The following is a 23030-nucleotide window of genomic DNA, read 5'->3' on the forward strand; positions in this document are numbered from 1 at the left end:
CTTCAGTCTTTTTTTTTTTTTTTTTGGATCTTCAGTCTTCTTTGCAGCATTAGGGATCTTTAGTTGGAGCCTGTGAACTCTTAGTTGTGGCATGTGAAATCTAGTTCCCAAACCAGGGATTGAACCTGGGCCCCCCTGCATTGGGAGTGCAGAGTCTTAGCTGCTGAGCCACCAGGGAAATCTCTCTTTTCTAATTTTTATTAGTGGTCATACAGTGGGCTTGAGGTGATTTTGTGTGGTTTTGATTAGCATTTCCCTGATGATTAGTGATGTTGAGCATTTTATCATGTACTTACTAGCCTGTCTTCTTTGAAGTGTCTATTCATGTCCTTTGTCCATTTTTTAATAATATTCTTTTTTTGTCTGTTACTGAATTGTGAGAGTTCTTTATTGTGGACATTAACCCTGTATCCAGTGTATGGTTTGTAAATACTTTCTCTGTTCCATAGGTTGTCCTTCACTCTATTGTTTATTGCACAGAAATTCTTAAGTTTGATGTAGTCTTATTTGTCTATTTTTTCTTTTGTTCCTTGTGCTTTTGATTCCATATGCAAGAAGTCATCACCTAGTCCACTGTTACATGTTCTCCTATCAAAGTTTTACAGTTTCAGGTCTTAATATTTAGGTCTTTAACACATTTTGAGTTAATTTTTGTATATTCCTGTGTCTGATTTTTAACTGTTAGTGAAATAGTGGTTTAACTTTACTTGCCAACATGATTGCTTCTGTTTACAAAGTGGGCTTAGAGCTTCTGTTTTAACAAATATTCATTTCAAGAAACAGAGTTATCTGCTATTGGGTCAAAAAGATGTGCATAACAAAATAATTGCATGACATTGTAAGGGTAAATGCTATAATGATAAGTGTAAGTCAGAGATAATAGGAATACAGGAAGGTTGAATTCTAGTTATGGGAATTGCAAGAGGCTTTTTTAAGGATGGGTATGATTTAGGCAAATGGAGAAGAAAGTGGAGGAGAGTGGGGAGGAGGCAGAAGGAAAAAAAGACTTTGTAGTAGGGACGCCTCAGCTGCGTACAAAGTAGTCCATTGTACATAGAAGCAACTGAAATGTTTGTTGACAGATGAATGGATTGAGATGGTGTGTGTGCCCATGCACGTGCACAGTGGAATACTACTCAGCCAGGAAGAAGAGTGACACCATGCCGCTTGCAGCAGCGTGGACGGACCTGGAGATGAGCGTGTTGTGTGCTTGGTTGCTCAGTTGTGTCTGACTCTCTGTGGCTCCCTGGACTTAGCCTGCCAGGCTCCTCTGTCCGTCGAATTTTCTAGGCAAAAATACCGAAGTGGGTTTCCATTTTCCTCCTCCACGGGATCTTCCCGACCCGGGGATCAAACCTGCACATCTTGTGTCTCCTCCATTTAGCAGGTGGATTCTTCACCACAGAGCCACCTGGGAAACCCCAGAGATTATCATATTAAGTGAAGTAAATCACAAAGGCAAATTCCATATGATATCACTTACATGTGGAATCTAAAATATGATACAAATCAACTTACTTACAAAACAGAAACGGACTCACAGACATAGAAAACAAACTTGTGCTTACCAGAGGGGGAAGAAATAGGGGAGGGATGAATTAGGAGTTTGGGATTAGCAGGTACACACACTGCTGTGTATAAAATAGATAAACAACAAGATCCTACTGTATATATAGCACAGGAACTATATTCAGCATTCTGTAACAAACCGTTATGGAAAAGACTATGGAAAAGAACCTGTGTGTGTGTCTGTGTGTGTATCTGAATCACTGGTATACACCAGAAACTAACACAACATTGTACATCAGCTATACTTCAGTTACAGAAAAATGAAAGTAGTCCATTTGTACATATATATTGTGTGTGTATGGGGGCAGGGTAGTGTAGAGGGACCATGAAGGGACAGGTGAGTCTTGGGGAAAAGTCTGGAAATAGTAGGTTGGATAAGAGAAGGAAGCACCAGAGGCCTTAACGAGTTTGAACTTTATTTGTAGATGGTGGGGAGGTTTTTAAGCTGAGCATGAGGTAATGAGATGTTTTAAAAAATTATTTTGGTATGAGAGATTCATTAGCTCTAGTAAGAGTGGAAGCAGGGACACCTATTAGGAAGCTTTTTTTTTTTTTTGATTGACTAGGCAATTTAAAACAGGGCAGAGGGAGTCGAGAAGAAGTAACCTTCCTCAGTGTAAGAAAGAATTGATACCAATTGGCTCCACCCCTAAAAGCAGGAGTTGGAATTAACTAAGGAGGAGTTGGAATTAACTGAAGTTTCATCCTGGGTGACTGTGTGAATGGTGATTTCTTAACACCTATGGAAGAGAACACAGGAAGGGAACCATGTTGCCCTTGGTTTTGGACATAGGTGTTGTCCCGCATTTTTCAGCATGGGTCTGGCCTTCCTTGTGCGGAGCTGTAGAGCTGACATGTTGACGGGAATCGCTCTGGGAGTAGATAAGCTCACCTGGATAAATGAGTTTAAATCACAGAAAGCAAAATTTCCTCATTCCATCACAGCTCACCTTCTCAGAGAGTCAATTACTAATATTGTGAGCCTGGCTTTTTCACCTGACCGAATTTTTCCTTATTTTAGGAATTCAAAAATAGAAAGACCAGACTCTATTTTTTCTTTTCTGATTGAATGATGTTTGGTTTCTAGAAGGAAATGTTGTCGTCCTTCTACTTCACATGCTCTTCTGCACTTTTATCACATTATGTACACTTAAGTTGAAACCACATTTCTACATATATGTTGTATATATTATTTATGTGTGTGTTGAGAAACATACTTTTTTTTTTTTTTGGTGGAGGGAAGAATTTGACATTTTGGAAGTTACCAGTAAACTAAAAATACATGTACCACTTTCCCATTCTTCTTGCCTTCCCCACCCTACATATTAATACTTAGCTGCTGCTGCTAAGTCGCTTCAGTCGTGTCCGACTCTGTGCGACCCCATAGGCGGCAGCCCACCAGGCTCCCCTGTCCCTGGGATTCTCCAGGCAAGAATACTGGAGTGGGTTGCCATTTCCTTCTCCAATGCATGCAAGTGAAAAGTGAAAGTGACGTCGCTCAGTCATGTCCGACTTTTAGCGACCTCATGGACTGCAGCCCACCAGGCTCCTCCGTTCATGGAATTTTCCATGCAAGAGTACTGGAGTGGGTTGCCATTGCCTGCTCCAAGAATACTTAGCTAGTGATGTATTTATTAAAATGTAAACATTTGAATCAAGGTTTACTGGTTGAAGATACCAACTATTTTCAGAGGCTGAAAGGAGAGGGATCCTAGAGCCATTGGTTGGTAGCCTCTGTTGTTTTATGTCTGACCTGCACAGATAGCTCATGAAGATATGTAGTCCTTGGTAACTAATATCTTCTGGGCATGTGTTTTATGAACTAACAGGTATTTATTTGCTTCATTCTTTTAGGCCCATGTGTTTCTCTAGTTTAATAATCATTTGCAAGTGTAGAACTAGCTATAGCTGTGTAATCCCTAAATGTGTATTTACTTTATATGTGTATGACTTCAGTGTGTGGAGGCTTTTTTTAATGCTCTGTATAGGAGGGGAGTGTCATTGTCTAGTACACTATTAAATACCTCATGAAATAATTACACCACCAGTTGTTAATTTTGAAATTTTTCTTTTCAACAGGTTTTGTACTGATTGCAAAAATAAAGTCCTGCGAGCCTATAATATCCTTATTGGTGAGCTTGATTGCAGCAAAGAGAAGGGCTACTGTGCTGCACTTTATGAAGGCTTGCGGTGCTGTCCACATGAGCGACACATTCACGTTTGCTGTGAGACGGACTTCATTGCACATCTTCTGGGTCGTGCTGAGCCAGAGTTCGCAGGAGGGTATGAGTATGTAATTTGCTAGAATGGGCTATCTAGCGCTTTGCTTCATTTTATCCTTCTGCCTCAGTACATATGTGTGTAAATTAAAGTGTGCCTGTACAGATTTTGCTTTCTTTAAGATATGCATTTAGTTGAGTAAAAAAAGGGAGAAAGTATTGATCCACTGTCTGCTCGTTGTTGCTTGAAGTAGGAAGGCTTTTTTTGGCTTTCATTACTATAGCTTATCATTTTCACTTGAAAATGATTAGAGGAGATTTTTTTCCTCCCCTCCATCCATGCATTTCCATGTTTAAATTTTGTTTATAATGATGGTTTTTGCATAGGAAATGAGATCTTTGCAACAGGGGTTTAAGAAATACTTTACTGAATGTAATTCATGAACTGTGGATGTTATTATTAAATTACAGAGGAACCTAAAATTTTATCTCTGGCTTTGTTGTAAAAGTCAGGAAAAATTGTTCCCAGAATACATCAAACCCACTCCCCCTCCCTTTTGTGTATTAGTTGTCATTTGAGTGCGTATTTTTTGCTAGGCATTTAGGATACAAACACCACTTCTATCACTGAAGTTTGTTATCATTTCTAGTAAAGACTAGCCTAGAGGGCTTTTGCCCAGGATTGAATCACTTTGGCATTGTCTTTCTCCGTCCCCTATCAAAAAGAACAAAAACCAAGTAGGCGTTTGTTATCATTGGAAGGTGAACTGTCATGCCTGCCATGAGCTGGCCACTTAAATATGTGACCTCTCTGTGTCCCCAAAAACATCTCTTTAAGGCCAGTTCCTGAATTACCTTCTCTTTAGCAATATTAGAACTAAGTTCTACCTGCATGTGTATTTTGCATCGGTAATATACATGTGTGCTTGTGTATTTATATATATGTTTGAATGTATAAACATCTTGATATTAGTTTGTTTACTAGATATGTAGATTATGTTTAAAACCTGAACCTGCAGAGAGGTGTTATCGATCTCTTACTGTTTCAGCTTAAGAGTTGCAGGAAACATGTGTGATTTATTCTCCTTTATAGGAGAAGAGAAAGGCATGCTAAGACAATAGATATAGCTCAAGAAGAAGTTCTGACCTGCTTGGGAATTCATCTTTATGAAAGACTGCATCGAATCTGGCAAAAGCTACGGGCAGAAGAGCAGACATGGCAGATGCTTTTCTATCTTGGTGTTGATGCTTTACGCAAGAGTTTTGAGGTAAGAACAGTGGACTGCTTCAGGGTCTGGACTGCTTAATTATTAGATGGAATCTTTTTTTAAAAAAAATTCCGTTTTTGTTGATTGTACCGGGTCTCCTTGCTACACACGGGCTTTTCTCTCCAGTTGTGGAGAGCGGGGCTGATGGTGTGTGGCTTTCTCACTGTGATGGCTTCTCATCGCACAGCACAGGCTCCAGGCACACGGGCTTCAGGAGTTGCAGCCTGCAGGGTCAGTAGTTGGGTCTCTGGGTCTCTAGAGCTTCAGGAGTTGCAGCCTGCAGGGTCAGTAGTTGGGTCTCTGGGTCTCTAGAGCTTCAGGAGTTGCAGCCTGCAGGGTCAGTAGTTGGGTCTCTGGGTCTCTAGAGTGCGGGCTCAGTAGTTGTGCTGCATGGGCTTATCTGTCTCGCCGCGTTTGGAATCTTCCCAGACCAGGGATCAAACCCTTGTCCACTGCATTAGCAGGCAGATCCTTATCCACTGGACCACCATGGAAGTTGCGAACTGTGGACTGAATCTTAACGTTCATCACTGCTCTCGCCTTGCTTTAGAGAACTGTGATCCACTGGTCAAAGTTTGTGGATTTTTCTTTGTTTTTTAAACCTGTCACATTGCCAGCCTTGATTTTTAGACATTTTCAGAGTAGAGAACTGAAATTAATGATTATTTAATGAGAAGCTGCTATGAAACATAACTATTGACAAGGTAAAAGCAGCCCAAAAATAAGCATAAAAATTAGAAACATTTAATGAGTCCCAGTTTGCCTGCTTCTTTCCAATAGTATGAAGTAAATGCTGTCTGAATGCCATGATATGAGAGCTACTTTTTAGAAGCACACTGAAGGCTCTTCATAATGCTGGTATTGGGTTTTGTGCTTGTGATTTAGTAATGTCTTTTTTCAGTTATGCTCTGTAGAATATAAATTTTTGGCTAGTGAATATTCTGTTATATTCTAGGGCATGGTCATAACTGTTTAACTGGTCACCTGTCCCTTTTGAGAATGGTATGAGGTCTATAAACTTTTTCAAACCTCCATCCTTGGACTTTAAACATTGTTCTGGGGAGTCTGAAATGTGTGTTCGTTCTTGTCGAAAAGATTTCTTATTCCTTTTCTCTTTGTATATTTATGTCTTCAGAAACTAGATCATTTAATCAGGTTAAATAGTGTTCTCATTGTATGAAGAAATAGGATGAATGTTTACTTTGTTAAAATTCTGAAATTTGAAACTAGAATATTTCTGGATTGAAACTGGAGTATGTGTAAGTCTCCCTTTCCCATAGCAGTTAGTTGTACATTCATTTCCTGGTATTTTAAGACTGTCATCATTTAAGGTATTAAAATTTAAAATTCTTTTTGAGGACTGCTGGACAAAATTGCAGTATGAAATGCCAGTTTCTGTGTGTGTGATATCATTTAAAATTAACAAGTGAGAATTTCCTTGGAGAGTAAAGGGAAGTTTGAGCCAATATTCAGTCTCAGCTTTGTTTTTATAATAGATGACTGTGGAAAAAGTACAGGGTATTAGTCGATTGGAACAACTTTGTGAAGAATTTTCAGAAGAGGAACGAGTAAGAGAACTCAAACAAGAAAAGAAGCGCCAGAAACGGAAGAATAGACGAAAAAACAAATGTGTATGTGATATCCCTACTCCCTTACAAACAGCAGATGAAAAGGAAGTAAGCCAAGAGAAGGTAGTATTTTTTAATATTGACTTGACAATATATGGCTTTTTTTCCAGATTTCAGCACTTTCACTGTGCTTTCTCAGAACATGAGTTCCTCTGGCTTGTACGTTGGCTTTTTTTCTTACTGTAGTCTGTATAATAACCTCTTTAATGTCATTTATTTTATAAAGGCAATGTTTGATAATTAGTAGTATCTTACTACCTGACCTTAGTATTCTGTTAGATCAAAGCCCAAATGTGAAAAGTTATCTCCATGCATGACCTAGAGCAGTTCTCAACTTTTGGTCTCAGGGTCTCTTTGCATTCTTAAAAATTAGGGTGCCCCGTGAGCTTTTGTTTATGTGAATTATACTTATCAGCATTTATTGTATTAGAAATTAAAGTGGAGAAATTTAAAGTTATTTGTTAATTCTTTTAAAAATAATAAGCCTATTAAATATTAACATGAATAACATATTTTGAAAAAGAATTGCTTTCTAGGAAAATTTGAGAAGGGTGGCTTTATTTTATATTTTTACAAATCTCTTTAATATTTGGCTTGAAAGGAATCAGATAGATTCTCATTATCTGCTTCTGTATTCAGTCTGTTTGCATATGTTGCTTGGTTAAAGCATATGAATAAAGTCTGACTTCACTCATATATAGTAGGAAAAGGGGAGAGGAATATTTTAATATAAACCTTTTTAGATAGTTGTAGGTATTTTTCTTTGGCATTGTAACTTGACAGGTGGTAATTTCATCAAGATTTTTTATAGTGTGGAACCTGACACCTTAAAGTGACCTTTCATACTTTTAAATTAAAATCCATCAGCACTTTGAATAGATTTTATCCATGCATTATTCTGTAACATCATGCACTGGTCATTTGAAAACATAATGGTTCACTGAGTTATGCACATCTCCCCAGATATTGACATTTCATTACATAGTATCAGACAGTCATGTTAAAACCACTGTTCATCCCATTAGAAAGGTCTTAAGCTTCAATCTCATTGTGCTTGTATATACAAGTTTTCAAAGTTCTAATTGTAGTTTGAAAGTTTAAATTTTATTAGTGACAACAAATACTGTCTGTTTTTTTCTTTTAAGAGCTGGACTGATTTATTTTTGAGAAAATATCTTAAATATTCAAGTCTGAATAACCATAGTTTGTCTCTTATCCTCTCTTTTAAGTGAAGTTGGTGTTCTAGCTAGTTTAGAACTAGCTCGTTTGAGTTTGCAACTCAAACTATTGCACAAGTACTTCTCCTTGAGATAGTCATACATTGGTATCCTTCAAAAATGCTTTAAGCATTCTTCTCATTTCTCACAGACTAATAAAGAGACCTCTACTTCATGAGTTGGTATTTAATAAAATGAATATTTTTAGTGCTGCATGAAAGACATTTATAAGTGAAATATCCTTTTATCTCTGTTTATTTCCGATGAGAATGCTTGACAAGTGAAGAATACAGAGACTGTTGGTACACACTTTGGTTGCTTCTGTCTTGGTTTGTGCTAAAGCACCAGCACCTTTTCCCACCACTGCTTTTATACCATCAGTGTAAGTGTCAAGACAATGAAAAAGGCAAATCACATCTTAGTGTTAGGATGAAAGTGGTTTTGACCTAGGGAGCCCCTGGAGCCAGCAGACCACACTTTTGAGAACAGTTGTCCTAGACTTTTCTGATACCATTAAGGTCTTGACTTGGTTATAGTTGGTTCCTGGTTTTTAAATGAATTAATGATCTTCATGAAAATAGTTTTTTTTTTCTTTAATTTTTATCATTATCTAATTAGTTAATGTTGAGGAAATTAAAATATAGCCATTATGGAGGTAAAGATTTTTACTATCTCTTAATATTGATCCTTAAAGGAAACAGACTTCATAGAAAACAGCTGCAAAGCCTGTGGCAGCACTGAAGATGGTAACAGTTGTGTAGAAGTGATTGTTACCAATGAAAGTACATCCTGTACCTGCCCTAGCAGTGGCAATCTTTTGGGGTCCCCTAAAATAAAGAAAGGTACGTAAATAGTTTAAAAAATATTAACTCTAAAGTTTATTCTTTCTTTAAGTATAAGAGCTTTTAGAGAGCCTGTAACCTAGAGGTTAGGAACTGCTTTATAGACCCAAGAATATCATATAATTTAGTCAAACACTTACAGTGTTTGGTTTGTTAAACAATAATAAAATAAAAAACCATAAGTCTCCAGTCATATTTTCATTGTTTAATGTACTTTTTACTTTCAGTAAGCCATCGGTTTTGAAATTTTTATGTAGTCCCCATTTGGGTTATCCTTTGTCTCAATATATTCATCGGCATGTTAATAGTAACTCACTTGATTTGTTCTCAGGCTTATCGCCACACTGTAATGGTAGTGATTGTGGATATTCATCTAGCATGGAAGGGAGTGAAACAGGCTCTCGGGAGGGTTCAGATGTTGCCTGCACTGAAGGCATTTGTAATCATGACGAACACGGTAGGTTCAGATTAAGCTTCCCAATTATTTCTGCTACATGGCTGAGTTAAGCACATAAATAAGAAATTACTGATTTCTGCAGGTGATGACTCCTGTGTTCATCACTGTGAAGACAAAGAGGATGATGGCGATAGTTGTGTTGAATGTTGGGCAAATTCTGAAGAGAACACCACCAAAGGAAAAAATAAAAAGAAGAAAAAGAAAAGCAAGATGTTGAAATGTGATGAACATGTAAGTGTCATAAAGTGTCATACTTAAACCTTTGCTCTTTTCCTTGGAGTGGCTTAGTTACTACACACCTTAGTCACTAGGCTTTTTTTTTTTTTTTTTTTAAGAATGAATACCTGTGCAGTTCCATTGGTTGCTCATCTTGTGATTTTTATAGGCATGTGTGTCTGATGTGTGGTCATTTGTCCAACAGTCCGTGTGAGACATAAATCCAGTTCACTTTTTCACAATAGTTTTTAATCTGTTATCTCTGTAATCTTGAGCAGTTTGCTTGATCTGTTTTCCCTGCTGTAAAGTGGAGATAATACCCTGTCAGATCAGATTCTGTGAAGATGAAATGAGATTATATTGATGGGTTAGCGTAGTGTTTGTGTGTGCGTGCTCAGTTGTGTCTGACTTTTTGTGACCCGCCCTGGACTATAGCCCACCAGGCTCCTCTGTTAATGGAATTTCCCAAGCAAGAGTACTGGAGTGGGTTGGCATTTTCTACTCCAGGGGCTCTTCCTCACGGAAGGATCGAACCCTTTGCTCCTGTGTTTCTTGTGTTGGCTGGCAGATTCTTTACCACTGAGCCACCTGGAAGCAGAGTGTTTGCTGCGCAGTGAGTGCCGAGTAACTGCCAGCTGCTGCTGCTGTTCCTGGTAAAACCTTTAACATGCTCTCAGGGCATTTACTTTTCTTTAAACAGTAATCATTGCTATTATGCTCTGCCTCTTGGGGCTTCCTTGGCTCAGTGGTAAAGAACCTGCCTGCCAAACAGGAGACTCGGGTTCGATCCCTTCATGAGGAAGATTCCCCTGGAGAAGGAAATGGCAGCCCGCTCCAGTACTCTTGTCTGGGAAATCCCACGGACAGAATTAGCCTGGCGGGCTACAGTCCATGGGGGCGCAAAGAGTCAGACGCGACTTGGCAACTAAACTATCACCTTTTTACCTGAGAGATACTTACCTGAGAGATACCTTTTTACCTGAGAGATACTTTTGCTGTGGTTTCAGATCCAAAAGCTTGGAAGCTGTATCACAGATCCAGGTAATCGAGAGACCTCAGGAAATACCGTGCACACAGTGTTTCACCGTGACAAGACCAAAGATGCACATCCTGAAAGCTGTTGCAGCTCTGAAAAGGGTGGGCAGCCACTGCCTTGGTTTGAGCATAGGAAAAATGTACCACAGTTTGCAGAACCTACAGAAACATCGTTTGGTCCTGATTCTGGAAAAGGTGCCAAGAGTTTAGTTGAACTCCTTGTAAGTAAGCCATGATATCTTTTTGTGGATAACTGATTACTCATGGGGTAGATGTGGGAGGAGACAGTATTTGAGGGTTTAACTTTGGGAATGGGAGGAGGCTTTTAAGCAGTATTTCATTATTTTTTGGTGACTGCATTCCTGCTCTTCCACCATGTAACTGTTCTGGAGCACATTTCCTGTCCTCCTTTGTCTCAAAGGTAGAAGAGACTAGTTGGGAGAGGCACAGAGAGTTAGCATCAAGTCCAAGAGTCTGACTCCTTGGTGGGGGTAATTATAAGCAAGCTGCCTTTCTGAGTGGTAATTAATGGTAGCTAACCTTCCAAACCAGGAAAGTATATAGAATCTGAACTAGAGCCCATTTTCTGGGTTACTTCCTTCATGTAACCTTCATGTCATGTAGGATAAAAGCATAACTGAACTTGGGGCATCTTGTATAATTGATTTGCAGTCTTTATACTTTAGATGAATTATACCAAGCAACCTGGGGCATAGTTCGTGTGGAATTTGGAGGGGGGCAAGGAAAGAAAAGGGTGGCATCTTTTCTGTAGTCATTATAGGATTACAAGGGAAACAAATCCTTTAGAATACTAGCTTTTTTCTTTTTTATATGGTTGTAAAGTTTATTGGTGATACTGTACATTCATAAGTTTTAAAAAGGTTATATTTTACCTAACTTGTGGAGATAAATGTTTCAACATAGAGCCAGCCGAGAAAAGTCAGATTATTTAAAATTTGGTAGTTATTTATAACCATCTCTAATCACTTTAAAAGGTTAAGGTATGTTAGTAGTCTGCTTGTAGGCTTCTAGGACAAATTATAGATCGAGTTTTAAATCAAGTTGAGTTGCATTTTATTCTTACTTAGTACTTTCCAAGACAGAATGACATTTTGCTTATCCTGTAAACATTCTACTTAAAGGCTTTATGTGACTGAATTAAAACTAAAAACTAGCCTGCTTTAATTTTTAGCTGTCTTCTACTAGCATAGCATTTTGCATTCTTCATTTAAGTCATAATCTTAACTACTGCTTTAATTTGCAGGATGAGTCTGAATGTACTTCAGATGAGGAAATCTTTATCTCACAAGATGAAATACAGTCATTTATGGCTAATAACCAGTCTTTCTACAGCAATAGAGAACAATACCGACAGCATCTGAAGGAGAAATTTAATAAATACTGCCGCTTAAATGATCACAAGAGGCCCATTTGTAGTGGCTGGTTGACAACGGCTGGAGCAAATTAAATAAATAAAATAGCTCTGTCTTTCAATGAAACACTCAAGATGACTACTGCGCCTTCTCTTTCAAAAAAACTCTTTAATTTTAGTGACTTATGGCAAAATTTTATCTTAAATCAATGTGATTCTTTCTTGTTTTGGGAGACGGTGGAGGTAACCTCATTAGTTTGTTCTTTCTTCAGGCTTGTGTCTTTAGTTGTGTGGCTGCGCAGGCCTGCCATATGATTTAAGCCATCTCTTTTCATTAAATGTTTCTCTTCCTGTGAGACTTACTAAAAAGCAACTTAGTGGCAAAAAGTAATGTTGTACTTATACTTCTGTACAGAAATGACAATGAGCTGAATATATGGTTTTACAAAGTAGACATCCACTTGCGAAATGTTTGGATGTAATGTTAAAGCGCAATGTGCAAAATTTAAAATAAAGAATATTTATTAATACGCATAGTAAAATTTGGTGTACATGTTTCTACTTAATGTGTGGCAGTATTTTAATTAGCCACCTGTGGTCTTGTTACTTGACCAGTGATGATGTTAGGATGAAGAGCAAATGAGGAGAGAGATACAGGTTGTTGAAGACAAAAATTCTTCCCTTCGTCAGAGTTGACAGCTGAGAAAAGCAGATTCCAGTCTTTTGTTCTGAAAGAATAAATTTGCTGCGATACCTTTAAATACTGACTAGCATCCTATTTCCTTGTGAGATTTTTAACTGCTGTTATTTATAATGCTCCCTGATAACATTAACAAAGCACCTTAAATTCAGAGGTTCAGATTGAACTAGAAGAGTGAAAGCAAAACTTGGCAGAATTTCAACCAGGGGTTGCCTGGTCAGTAGTTACTCAGCGCGTAGGGAACTGGGAGCAGAAGGCTACACTGAGAGCTGACCACACTGTGGTCTGTGTGTCTGTTCCTTATCTGGTTTCCAACAATAAAGTCACTCTGGCTTTACACTTTACTGTTTTCACAAGCTGTCTGTGAGTACTGAAGGTGAGATACCCCTGGGAGTAGCATTTGGCTGCCATTTAAATGGTTGCGTCAATAGTTCAGTAAAATCATGTGCTTAGAGCTTTGTGTCTACATGCAGATAATACTTGGTGGGCAGCAGACAAATGGTGGGATGGTCAGTACCTCTCTGCAGTGGGGGTGGAATGAACCTTGTGGATTTTCTACCACTTAATCAGAGTTCTAATCAGATTTCAAGTGGGCAACAGCAGAAGCTTAGTGAGATTTTAACTTTTGTAGTTGATATTTTTTTGAGCCACCCCGAGTTGTCTTTTCAAATCAAAGTGGTGTACAGGGACTGGGGCAGAGATAAAATGAGTAATTCCTTTCTGACCCTTGTTTGCTTTCATCCTGGAATCCATAAAAAAATGACTAAGAGTTCTCCCACAGCCCTTGGCTCTGAGCCCAATCCTCTTTCCACCACCTGTTGCAGCGAAGTTTTCTCCTGAGATTCCTAAATTAAGCAAGGGCTGGTTTTGTTTTAATCTTTGCCCTTGGAGCCAAACGCAGGAGTGCTTGCTGAGTGAATACACCAGCCACATTCATGGCTTATTCCATTGGTTCAGTGGTGGGATTCCAGCAGAGATGTTTGCTCTTTGAAAGGCTGGCTATAAAGAATGCAGAAGTGAGGCAGTATTCAGTGTTTTGATGGAATATCTTTAGTGGTCAGCAAAGTGACTGCTACTTTGAGCAGAACCAACAACCTAAGGAGAGACAAGGGAGGACACAATGAAGGCTGTTTCAGAACACATACCCTGGCCTAATACTGTACTGTTTGCCATCCAAGCCAGGCTCCTCATCTGTCTCGGTATATCCTATAAAATGACAGTGTTAATAGGTTCTATCTCATAGGGCTCTTGTGCACATTAATATATTTGAGGTGCTTAAAATATATTTTACTATGCCCGTCACAGTAAGCGCTCAATAAATGTTAGCTATTGCTTTAATATTTCGCATACACCGTGGTATATTTGCTCCAGTGGGAGTAGGGGGGCTTAGCGAAGTTGTAGATTGTAGGTCATTAGGGATACAATCCCCTCCACCCCAATACACGTGTACTTGGGAGTGTTTGCATTTTTAACCATGAGTTCTCCCAGGTTAGAAACGCCAAGCGATCAGGCAGGGTTGAAAGCCCGTCCCAAGGTCACCCAGTGTTGACCGCTGAGACGCTCAACCTTCTGAGCTGAACCGTTCCTATCAGCCACCGGCTGGTTGAGGAAGGCAGTAGCGTCACCTTAAGTGCCCCGTAATTTCTCTTCCTGGCTTTTGGGTCAGGATAGGCAAGGCGGACAGAGCAAGAGGCGAGTACGCGCGTCCTCAGGCCCGGTGCAAGCCCGCGCCCAGCCTCGTTCTCCAAGGCTAAGAGCTCACAGGAGGGAAGCAGAACTACCAACTCCCGGGATCCTTCCGCCCAGTTCCGCGAGAAGCGGTTTGCTCTGGGCGGGGACAGGGCGAGGGCCGGAAGGGGCGGGGCGGGGACCAGGCGAGGGCCGGAAGGGGCGGGGTCGGGGGCCGGGCGAGGGCCGGATGAGGCGGGGCCGTGCCCGCGCGGCAGGGGCGGGGCGGGGCCGCCGGCCCGCATCGTCCTCCAGCCGGGATGTGGCCGATCGCCGAGGAGCGGAGGGTGGAGCAGGGGGCGGAGGCCGGCCAGAGTGGAGGCAGGTCCTGGCGTACCTCTGACGCGGGCAGGTCGACGGCGGGCGCCGCGGGGGTGACAAGAGAGCGGCCGGCCCCCTACGACCCAGGGCGAAGCTCGGCGATCCAAGTGCTCTGCTCCCAGAGCGAGGTGGGCGGGCGACTCGGGACCCTGGCCAGAGCCGGCATGGAGCGGTGGCGTGACCGGCTGGCACTGGTGACGGGAGCCTCGGGGGGCATCGGCGCGGCCGTGGCCCGGGCCCTGGTCCAGCAGGGTCTGAAGGTGGTGGGTTGTGCCCGCACCGTGGGCAACATCGAGGTAAGGCCCTGCTGGGGAGCGAGTGGCTCCGGGTGGCGTCGTTTCCGCCGGGCTTGGGTCCAGGTGGGGGATGGGGAGCGGTCGGAGCCAAGGTGTCACGCTGCCCTCTTGCCCGCCACCCCAGGGCCACTTGCAGCGGGCTTAGGGGCCAGAGAGGTGGACGCCTAGTTGGTGGAAGAAGCTTTTGGATCCCTCAGGGCAAGACTCTATCTTTGCTTTTTAAAGTCTTGTCCGTTAGGGAGCTTTTTTCCTGACAGCCTCTGCTCTAGTATACCAATTCTCTGACTCCCTGGCATCTTTTCTCTTGCTTCCCTACCTGCCTGCTCAGGTTGGCTGAGAAAAGGAGAAGCCAGGGAGAAGGGAAGAAAGCTTTCTGGCCTCAGTGGCTGAGCTGGCTACTGGATTGCTTCCTCTGGTTCCCAGACCTAGCCCACATAGTCAAACAAAGCGAGCAGGAGCTAGAGGACTTGATCCTGCTCATTTTACACCCAGGACTGAGAGTGGGGTTGGAGTGGGAGTGGAGCTTTTCTGAAGAGGCTCAGCTCCACCTTCCCCTGAAGGTGAGGGTTAACCCCTCCTCGATGCACATGAGGGACAATTGGGATGTATATATAAAGTAGACCTTTTTTTCAGTTTCACTGTCACAGGTGGGAATGAGCAGGTAAACTAGGGCATTGAACCTGTGCGCTCTGGGGGACAAAGCAATGTGGAACTGAACCCCCTAGTTTTCCTCTTAATGTGGGTTGGGAGCCCCAAGGGTTGTGAGCAATAAGAGCTCAGAGAAAAAGGAAATGAAGTTGGCTGTGTTGGAGCAGGGAGGAAGAAGGATGAGCAGTTTCCATCACGGGAGCACTTTGGATTTACCCCAGGCAGGACCCCCCTCAGGGTTTAGGCTGGTGCTGAGCTTGACCTCCACCCATGCTCAAAGTCCCTGGGGCAGGGAGAGGGCGAGGAGGCCTTGGGTGGGGCCGAGCAGGAAGGTGTACCGGAGGGAGGCCTGTCCCCTCCCCTGCTGCCGACCAAAGGTACGCTTTATGGCTCCTAGATCGTTCCAAGGTCACCTGGCTATACCTTTGGCCCACACTGCCCCTCCTATTCTGAGGTGCTCAGGGCCCGCCTCCACTCCGGAGCCTAGAGGATCAGACCAGGGATTAGGCCACGTGATTCTCTGATTCTAAAGCCACCCTTGCCTTCTCTTCCTACTCCCACCCTCACCGCAAACCAGTCAGGAAAAGGGTCCCTGAACCCCGAGGAGAGCCCCCGACTGATCACTCGCCCCCCCAGGAGGACTCCTTTAATGAGGGGGGATGGCTCAGCTGTGAGGGGACTGACAGGATTTCAGGTCCTTTTTGAGGCTAGATGCGGACAGGTAGGGCAACGAGAAGACAGCGACAGAGACATGTATTATCAGTCCCTCCATTGTGGCTTTGCTGCAGGGCTTTGAGTCTGGAGGAGGAATGGAGAAGTTGTGTGCCAGGAGAGGGAAGAATTCCAGGCTGTTTTGCCTGCCATCTGCTTTTCTTGATTGGTTGATGGATTCATTCACTGATACTCAAACAAAATTTGATTTCCGATATCCTACAATGAGAAGCCCTGTTTCCCGAGGGGGTCGTTGAGTAGGTGAAATTGGGGGAAGGGGGACTTCTGAGTCCCAGAGGACTGTACTGCTTAAACTCATGGAAAGTTAAAGCAGAAAAGAATTTCCTAGGTCACCTGACCGAGTCCTTTATTCCTGGCTTGGTTTGGGTGTAGGACGGCGTTCCAGGGCAGGAGACCAAGCTGGCCCTGGCACCCCTGGCCCACCCACACGTGTCCATAGTCACCTTGAGGAGGCTCAGGTGCCCGGTCACTGGCCTCCAAAGCGACCACAGCTGGTTTTCTTCCTGCTTCTGAATGGCCGCTCACCTCAGCCATCTCTCAGTGGCCTTCCTCTCTCAGGGATCCTTAGTGTCTTGAGGGCCCTGGCAGTGCCCAGGGGATGCCCAGTGTCACCTGCTACCTGACTTGGCTCACAGTCTCCAGAGAAACTGGGGTGGAGGGTGGTGCCCCGTGGGACTTCCTGACCATTTCTATAGGCAGGGCGAGGGGAGACCGGCCATTGAGCTCAACTGAAAAGTGAGAAGCCTGTGTGAGGGTTCTGAGCCAGCTGGCTGCAGCTTGTGGAGGGACAGCGGTCATTTAGATATAAGCCCTCCCGAGAGGGGTTGGGAGAGGGATGGGAGAGAAGCGAATCGAGGTCCTGGTGACTCGGCACTGGTGGAAGAGACATGGGATGGAGTGTGGCTGTGAGCGGAGGTGTGTTCCTGATGGGAAAGAGTCAGAAAAGAGACATCGCTCCATTCCCGGGATCCCCAGGCCCCTTCTCTGACCCCCCACCTCACCCCAGAGCCCCAGAAACTTCTCCCTTCTTGAACAGAAGACTGGAGTTTATTTGGGAGGTTCCTCCACTGATGATCTCAGCCTCCCCCACCCTCGCTCAGGACTGCTCTCACCTCTGGACTTTGACCCAAGAGGTCAGGCTATGGGGACGGGCCCAGGTGGCCACCAGAGGCGCGGGCTCTGTGAGCGGTGACAGCGGCGCGGGAGGTGGGGTCTGAGGGCGCGGGGTGGGTTGTGGGTGGAGTGAGCAGCTCATCCCAGTTAGACCCCTGTTGGGTTTCATAGGAGCTGGCTGCCGAATGTAAGAGTGCAGGCTACCCCGGGACTTTGATCCCCTACAGATGTGACCTGTCGAATGAGGAGGACATCCTCTCCATGTTCTCGGCGGTCCGCTCTCAGCACAGCGGCGTGGACATCTGCATCAACAACGCCGGCCTGGCCCGGCCCGACACCCTGCTCTCAGGCAGCACCAGCGGCTGGAAGGAAATGTTCAACGTAAGGGCGGGGGGCGGGGGTCTGTAGGGGGGGACGCAGGTCACAGCTGCCGGGAGGAAAGCAGGAAGATAGACATCTATGGCCAGGAGGAAAGCAGGAAAATAGACTTCTAGGGAGAGGAGGCTTCAGGTTTCTGCCTGGAGCACTTTGAGTCTCCCCTGCTTCTCCTCCCCAGAGGGAGAGGGAGTGGAGGAATGGCCAAATCTTTTCCATTCTTGTTTCCTCTGAGCCCCTGGGGGCAGTGTTTATAAGCTGGTTTCCTTCTGTTGGAAGGGAGATTGGTAGGAAAGGAAACTGCCTTCGGTCAGATGTCCCCAGGTGTCAGTTTTGTGCTTGCGACATGGTATTATGGGAAGAAAAGGACCCCAGAGGCAGGAGATGACGAAGATAATGTCTCATTCAGCCCCTCAGTAACCATGTGGCTTCAGGCCGGTGTCACCCTCTCTGAGCTTCAGTCTTCTCACATGTTAATTGGGATGAACTGCACCTAGGCCATCAATGTCTGGGATCACAAATTCCAGTGTCCCCTGAGGCCAGGTAGGAACCCAAAGAATGGGCGGGTTCCTACCACGCAGGGAAGCACTTGGCCATGGAGGGGCCCCTGCTGCATTCCGAGCAAGCGCGGGGCCGGTGTGGCCAGATCGTGGGACTTCTCTGAGAGCAGCGGGGGGGGCATCGATTTCCAAGGAGACCCCCACCCACCCCATTCACCAAAACCTCAGCTCCAGGAATGCAAGGACTTTTGTCTATTTTATTCTGTCATAGCCTCAGCCTGCAGACACTCCATAGATATTTTTTAAATGAATGAAACCTTCTAATACAGATTGGAAATTAATTTTAGGATGTTTTAAAACCACGTGTAGACCAAGCACAGCCTTCAGGGCATGGGTTTTCAACCTCTAGATTGTAATATGGGGCAGTACCTTCAGGGTGTGAAACTAATTCTGAGAAGTGGAAAGCAGTGTGTAAATGGAATGTTTCTATCTCCCCCCAAGAGCTTTTCATATGTGCTCACAATAGCACCTGACAGGTGCTTGGGCCCAGAAATGAGCAATGAACGTTGAAACATTGAACAGGGATATGCAGCCCTGCCCTTGCTCTCAGAGAACCTTCTGGGAGATCCAAGTTGTGGACCTCACCTGCAGTCAGGGCGTCTCTAAACCTAGACCTCAGCTTGCCCGACTGTAAAGCGAGGCACGTATATGAAATCCCTAAGGCCCATTTCAGCTGGAACATTATGTCATTCTCTTAGGATTGTCTTATGAGGCATCTCCCAAGAGAACCACGTCGGTGATCACAGAGGGAAACTTTGACCCCCAGATCTAGGAGATTCGCTCCCCTGGCCCAAGGCAATCTGTTTCTCCTAATTTCTCCTCCTTCATCCCTCCGTCCCCAGAAGCTGAGTTCTCTGCCCCACAAACCCACATTGTTAAGAGGACCAAAAGCAGGGCTGGAAACCGCCTGTGTCCTGCGGTGAACGCCGGGCCAGCTTCACTCCGGGAGTGTTCTGTCCCAATGCCTGGCGCTGACACCTGATAAAGAGAAACATCTGACCTCCCAGCTGGTCTCCGCTCTTCCCCAGAGGAGAGAGTGAAGGCCCGCTGAAAGTTTTATCTCTGCTTGTCCTCCTGGGCGAGCCTAAGCGGTGGGGCTGGGCGGGCGCTTTAGAGCAGAGACACTTCCGTCGGGCGTCTATTCCCCGCAGGCTGGGGTCCGGGGGTCACCTCTGCCGGAGGAGCAGGAGTGGGTGGGGTCCATGGAAGGCAGGAAGCCCTCATGCCCTTGGGAGGCCCCTTGCCACGCAGTGACACGTGACCGCACCCCCAGTCTTGTAAATGGGATGGAGGTTGGAGGACAGCGTGGAAGGACGGAGGGTCAGCCTTCTCTCGTCCACTCTAGCCTAGAGGGAAGGACGGGAAAGGCATAGAGAGCAGCGGGGTGAAAGGCTGAGTGCGGTCCCGAGGAGAGAGATTTTTAAAGGAAGGATTTTAGGCTGTTTCGGAGCGAGGAGAGCCAGTGACTCTGTCCCAGAGAAGAGCAGGGCATTTGGGGAAGAAAAGGGGGTGAATTCCCTGAGGCAGAGGAGACAGCCAAGACAGGGAGCGCTCCTGGGTCCTGGGTGGGTTCTGGGGAGGGGTGGTGTCTGTTCCCGAATACACTTGAGGAACTTGAGGGCATCACCCAGCGAGGGGAGCCGCCTCTGCTGTCCGCCGGGACTGGTGGCTGGACGGGGAGGGCACGTGAGGCCCACGGCCCTGTCCTGTCCTTGGTCTCAGGTAGGACCCAGCCCCTGTTTGGGGTGCCCCCCACCCCGGGGTGCTCTGGGCTCCATCACCTGGTCAGACGGGCCCAAAGATGCAGATGCGCATTGCCTCCCACCCCGGCCCGCAGGTGAATGTGCTGGCCCTCAGCATCTGCACACGGGAAGCCTTCCAGTCCATGAGGGAGCGGAAGGTGGATGACGGACACATCATCAACATCAACAGGTGAGGCGGCGGGGGCTGGGGCTCAGGCCGCCCCCCACCCTCCCAGCGGAGTGACCTGCCGCGGCTCTTTGACCTCTTTGGACCTCAGTGTCCCCGGGGTGGTAGAATAGGGATTTCACCCCCAGTTAACACCCAGATGGCACAACTGGGGCAGCAGGGAAGAATGTTATTGTGGTTGTTTAGTTGCTTGCTCAGTCATGTCTGACTCTTTGCGACCCCCATGGACTATAGCCTGCCAGGCTCCTCTGTCCATGGGATTCTCCAGGCAAGAAAACTGGAGTTGACTGCCATGCCCTCCAGCGGGGGAAGAAGAGTACGTGCAAACGCCAGCCCTTCGTTGGCTGGAAGGGGTAGCTCGGCCCCTTGGCGGCTGAGGCCTGGGGGCCCTCCTGGGACCGGGGTTCTCCGTTCCTCAGGTTGCAGCAGGAACCTCACCCTGTGGCTCAGGGTCTACAGTCTGTCACAGGGGTGCCCATGGAGACATGGCCTCCGTGCCCTAGACCCTCGTGAGGACCCTCTCACCCAACGGGTGAAAGGCAGAGCGCTTTGACTGCCTGCGTGGACTGAAGAGGGAATCCCGGGGTCCACGGAGGGAGGCCTTGGAGGAGGAGGGGGCCCGGAGGAGCCATTGATGTGGATGAGCTGGATGTGCGGCGGGGGCAGCGGCCCGGCATCACGCTCTCCTTCCCCTTCCCTCCCTCTGCCCAGCATGAGTGGCCACCGGGTGCCACCCCCGGCCGAGACCCATTTCTACAGCGCTACCAAGTACGCCGTCACCGCGCTGACAGAGGGGCTGAGGCAAGAGCTCCGGGAGGCCCAGAGCCACATCCGAGCCACGGTGAGGGGCGCCCTGACCCCGGCCCCTCCCCGCCGCACACACTCGCGGCCCGGTGCACCGCTGAGAGCCCGGCGTCCGTCCTGGGCACAGTCCCCGCGTGTCTCCGCCTTTGAGGCGGGAGAGGGGCTGACTTGATCCTAGGAGGAGGGGGCCGGGGCAGAGGGACGAGGCTGAGGGGAGCACAAGGGACCGTGGGAGGCCATGGCTGGAAAGCAGGACTGGGGCTCTCCCTGGGAAGGCTGCCAAGCTTGGGTGGCTTGCTCAGCCTCTCCACGCCTCAGTCTTCCCAGCTGTAAAATGGAGATGAGAACACCTAGCAGGTTATGAAGGTTTAAGGGAAGTCACTTTGTAAAGCTGACCTGGCTTTTAGTAACGGCTCTGTAGCTGGTAGGAATCATTCTGATGACCCCCCAGTGGCAGCTTTGGAGGGCGGAGGTGGCCGCTGGACCTCGGGCGGCCGTCCCTGTGAGGCTGGGGCCCTGTGGCCTCCGTCCTTTCCCTCCCAGCCCCCCGCCCCAGATCTGACCTCTGGCCAGGGCTCAGCTCCTGAGCAGGCTGTCTCTGTTGGCACAGTGCATTTCTCCAGGAGTGGTGGAGACACAGTTCGCCTTCAAACTCCACGACAAGGACCCCGAGAAGGCAGCCGCCACCTATGAACACATGAAGGTGGGGCCCAGTGAAGCCACCCACTGCCTAAGTGAAGGCAGAGGAGCCCTGGCCTTCAGACCTCGCCCTTCCAGCCAGCCCGTCGCCTCTCCTGGAGGGTGGGGTGGGGGAACGTGGATGCTAGAGAGGACCTCCCTGGTGGGGGGAGGACCTCCCTGGTGGGGGGAGGACCTTGGATCCATTCTGTCCTCACCTCACCCCTTTCCCCCGGTGCTCCCAGTGTCTCAAACCTGAGGACGTGGCCGAGGCCGTCATCTATGTCCTCAGCATGCCCCCACATGTCCAGGTGAGTCTGGCCGTGGCTGTCTGTCCCCTGGAGGAGCCCAGCCAGCCCAGCGGTGGAGAGTGGGGAGGCCTTAAGAGGGTGGGGAGAGCGTGCCCGCTTCCTCAAGCCTTGTGCCTTCTGCAGATCGGAGACATCCAGATGAGGCCCACGGAGCAAGTGACCTAGTCCCCTGTGGGGAGCTCCTCCCCGCACCCCCTCACAGCTGGGCAACTGCCCCTGGACTGGGGGTGTTGATTTCTGAACCCCTGGATTCCACTTCCTTTCCCCACCCCCACCAGGGGCTAGAAAACTTGAGGTTTTTATATGTCAACTTGTTTCCACCATGAATGGGTTGGGGGAGAGGAGGTGGTGTCCCCTGATTGTTTTACCTGCTCCTTTCTTGGTCCCCTTCTTGGGCTCCCTGGCCTTTGTCTGCTGCCCTTGCCTTCTTCCCTTTGGCCTGGGGAAGGGACTGTGGCCAAAAGTGGGGCTTTCCCCTATCTTCCTGAACCCCCACTTCCACCATCCCTTGGGGATGAGGCGGCGGAGGGAACCCCTCATCTTCCATCTGAATGCTTATCAGGGCTCCAGGCTTCCTTCTCTCCCTTCCCCCCCCCCCCACCCCTTCTTTGCCCCGGCTCAGTTCTCCAGCCCCACTGCGGCTTCTCTACCCCTGGTGGGGTCCTCACTCCACTCTGACTATGGCAGCAGAATACCAGGGCCTGCCTCCCAAGTGGGTTTCACTGTGATCCTTAAAAAAAGAAAAATTGCATTAAAAAATCTTGGCTGCAGAAGTGTCTTTCAGTTCTTCCCCCTTCCTTTGATGAGGAATGATTGTGTCTCAGAGTTTCTTGCCCGAGAGCAGGAAGGTGGGTGGATTGGGGGCATCCTTCCTGGAGTGCGAATTACCTTTTGGGTTGGGTCTGGAAAATGGGTAGGAATTTCTGGCCAGAAAAAGAGGACAGCAGGGCGCGCCAGGCAGAGAGGCCCCGAAGAGCATGCAGTGCTGGAATAGCACAGAACTTGGTGCAGG

At 46.7% G+C, this 23030-nt stretch overlaps 2 protein-coding genes across 5 annotated transcripts in view; both read left to right on the top strand.

Moving 5' to 3' along the window:
* Positions 1 to 12365, top strand: part of GGNBP2 (gametogenetin binding protein 2) — a 32911-nt gene extending 20546 nt beyond the window's left edge. The window contains exons 7-14 of one of the 4 annotated variants that reach the window (XM_061142712.1): positions 3649 to 3858; positions 4882 to 5056; positions 6553 to 6747; positions 8596 to 8743; positions 9075 to 9200; positions 9283 to 9431; positions 10424 to 10672; positions 11716 to 12365. In XM_061142712.1, coding sequence (XP_060998695.1) covers positions 3649 to 3858; positions 4882 to 5056; positions 6553 to 6747; positions 8596 to 8743; positions 9075 to 9200; positions 9283 to 9431; positions 10424 to 10672; positions 11716 to 11919 — 1456 coding nt within the window. In that variant the 3' untranslated portion in view covers positions 11920 to 12365. The remainder of the gene's footprint in view (positions 1 to 3648; positions 3859 to 4881; positions 5057 to 6552; positions 6748 to 8595; positions 8744 to 9074; positions 9201 to 9282; positions 9432 to 10423; positions 10673 to 11715) is intronic. The other 3 variants (XM_061142714.1, XM_061142715.1, XM_061142713.1) reach the window with 3 other exon arrangements.
* Positions 12366 to 14496: 2131 nt separating this feature from the next.
* DHRS11 (dehydrogenase/reductase 11) lies at positions 14497 to 22791 on the top strand. Its single transcript, XM_061142716.1, has 7 exons — positions 14497 to 14868; positions 17533 to 17742; positions 20134 to 20228; positions 20937 to 21066; positions 21640 to 21732; positions 21953 to 22018; positions 22142 to 22791. The coding sequence occupies exons 1-7, from the start codon at positions 14512 to 14514 to the stop codon at positions 22181 to 22183; spliced, it is 993 nt and encodes a 330-aa protein (XP_060998699.1). The 5' UTR covers positions 14497 to 14511; the 3' UTR covers positions 22184 to 22791.
* Positions 22792 to 23030: the final 239 nt, after the last annotated feature.

The sequence above is a fragment of the Dama dama genome, chromosome 5, assembly GCF_033118175.1.
Source record: "Dama dama isolate Ldn47 chromosome 5, ASM3311817v1, whole genome shotgun sequence".
Classification (NCBI taxonomy): Eukaryota; Metazoa; Chordata; class Mammalia; order Artiodactyla; family Cervidae; genus Dama; species Dama dama.

Excerpts from the sequence above, each read along its gene's own strand:
- DHRS11 (XM_061142716.1), top strand. The coding sequence starts at position 14,512 with ATGTGGCCGATCGCCGAGGAGCGGAGGGTGGAGCAGGGGGCGGAGGCC. Across the intron at positions 14,869-17,532 it reads GCACCGTGGGCAACATCGAG|GAGCTGGCTGCCGAATGTAA; the intron begins GTAAGGCCCTGC and ends TGGGTTTCATAG. Across the intron at positions 22,019-22,141 it reads GCATGCCCCCACATGTCCAG|ATCGGAGACATCCAGATGAG; the intron begins GTGAGTCTGGCC and ends TGCCTTCTGCAG.